This window comes from Limulus polyphemus, unplaced genomic scaffold, assembly GCF_000517525.1.
Source record: "Limulus polyphemus unplaced genomic scaffold, Limulus_polyphemus-2.1.2 Scaffold8517, whole genome shotgun sequence".
NCBI lineage: Eukaryota > Metazoa > Arthropoda > Merostomata > Xiphosura > Limulidae > Limulus > Limulus polyphemus.
In genome coordinates, this window is record NW_013674127.1 from 58 (window position 1) to 1,967 (window position 1,910).

The window sequence follows — 1,910 nt, forward strand, 5'->3', positions numbered from 1 at the left end:
CTACTATACCAGTCATTGTATTTACATACAGCATGAACACACAGTGACAAACTGTCCTACTATACCAGTCATTGTATTTACATACAGCATGAACACACAGTGACAAATTGTCCTACTATACCAGTCATTGTATTTACATACAGCATGAACACACAGTGACAAATTGTCCTACTATACCAGTCATTCTATTTACATACAGCATGGAACTGAATTAACCAAATCTACTACCATACCAGTCACTGAACTATACAAGGGATGAACATGCACAAACTGACTGTAAATAGGCCTAAATAGGCATTTATAAACAAAATGTATCTAATCAGCTTGGTTAAATAGATCTAAATTTGGAGATTTTGAAGTAAAATAGTGTGGAAAGTGTCAGCAATTTAGTAACTATTAGTGGAGCACAAAGAGAAAGTTTAACCATGACTACATTCATTAGTAAAGTCATCATTATACCTGACTAAATGTTAGTGTGGCTTTAGCCCTATCAATAGATGGTTTGACATCTTCCAGTGGTTCTTTCTCAACACACTCTTCTTGTTGTTCAGTCAAACTGGATTTCTAAAAAACACACAATAATTCATTTGGATTAAACAAGGTGAAGCTTGAGATAAACCTTAACTGTCTATCAATCAGCAATTTTTTTTTATGTGTATCGAGAAAAGTAATTTTGATAAATATTTTGAAATTTTGGACTATCTAAATGCTACTTGTTACTTACACACAGTAATGGAAATTTTGGAAACCAGATTGACAGAACACAATAAAAAAACCATCTCATGTTTTTCAACGTTGCAACTCAAAAAACCATAGTATATCTATTAAAAACAGTCATTTTAAACAATAATAAGATGGATTCCTTGATTTTTCGTTCATTTATGTTGGGAATTGAACAAAACAACCCTACTCTAAACCAACACCCCGGGGTGCCTAGATACCTCTTCTAAGTTTCACAACAGTTCCGGTCATGTGACTTCTTTGTTCAATACTGTGTATATATATCCGTGTCAGTGTAAATTACTTGTACCTGATGATGACAAAACCTTGTCGAAACATTGTACATTTGCTGTTATGTTAAACTTATATTAAAGTTTTTCTTCATTACCCATTCAAGCCGTCTCCAGCCATTATTTAACTTGTACAATGCTTTAGTATTTTGTATTAGCTTTAAACAGAGCAGTATAATTAATTTTTTATTGTTCCATGACTAACAAAGTACGATTATGAAATACCTTTCTACAATACTCCCCTCAATACAGCCAAGTTGTTTGGTTGCTGTTTGACCTTTTCTGTTTTCATATTACCATGGATATAAGCAGTATGACCACTAGTCATAGTGTAAGCTATCACTACATGACTGCACTCAAATGCCCTTTGTTTTCATATAATAGAGAGGAAGCAATTCCATAGTATTTGTATTTCATACATATTTTATTCACACGTTTTCCATGATTATTTCTGACCCTGTACACACAAAATCAAAGTTAATTATACTGACAATCGTTATATACACTTAGAAACAACACAGAATTATGGTTTAGCTTGATTGAGAAGTCACAATTTGTACAACACCATACCAAACAGATAAGACACAATTTGGATTCTGTACAACACCGTACCAAACAGATAAGACACAATTTGGATTCTGTACAACACCGTACCAAACAGATAAGACACAATTTGGATTCTGTACAACACCGTACCAAACAGATAAGACATTATTTAATCCAAATAATGTCTTATCTGTTTGGTACGGTGTTGTACAGAATCCAAATAATGTCTTATCTGTTTGGTACGGTGTTGTACAGAATCCTACGGTGTTGTACAGAATCCAAATAATGTCTTATCTGTTTGGTACGGTGTTGTACAGCCAAACAGATAAGACATTATTTGGATTCTGTACAACA

General features: G+C 33.4%; 1 protein-coding gene across 1 annotated transcript in view; it reads right to left on the reverse strand.

The window, feature by feature from the left end:
• Positions 1-420: 420 nt before the first annotated feature.
• The window catches only part of LOC106475399, a 20,161-nt gene continuing 18,671 nt past the window's right edge, over positions 421-1,910 (reverse strand). The window contains exon 8 of the mRNA XM_013936083.2: positions 421-564. Coding sequence (XP_013791537.1) covers positions 454-564 — 111 coding nt within the window. The 3' untranslated portion in view covers positions 421-453. The remainder of the gene's footprint in view (positions 565-1,910) is intronic.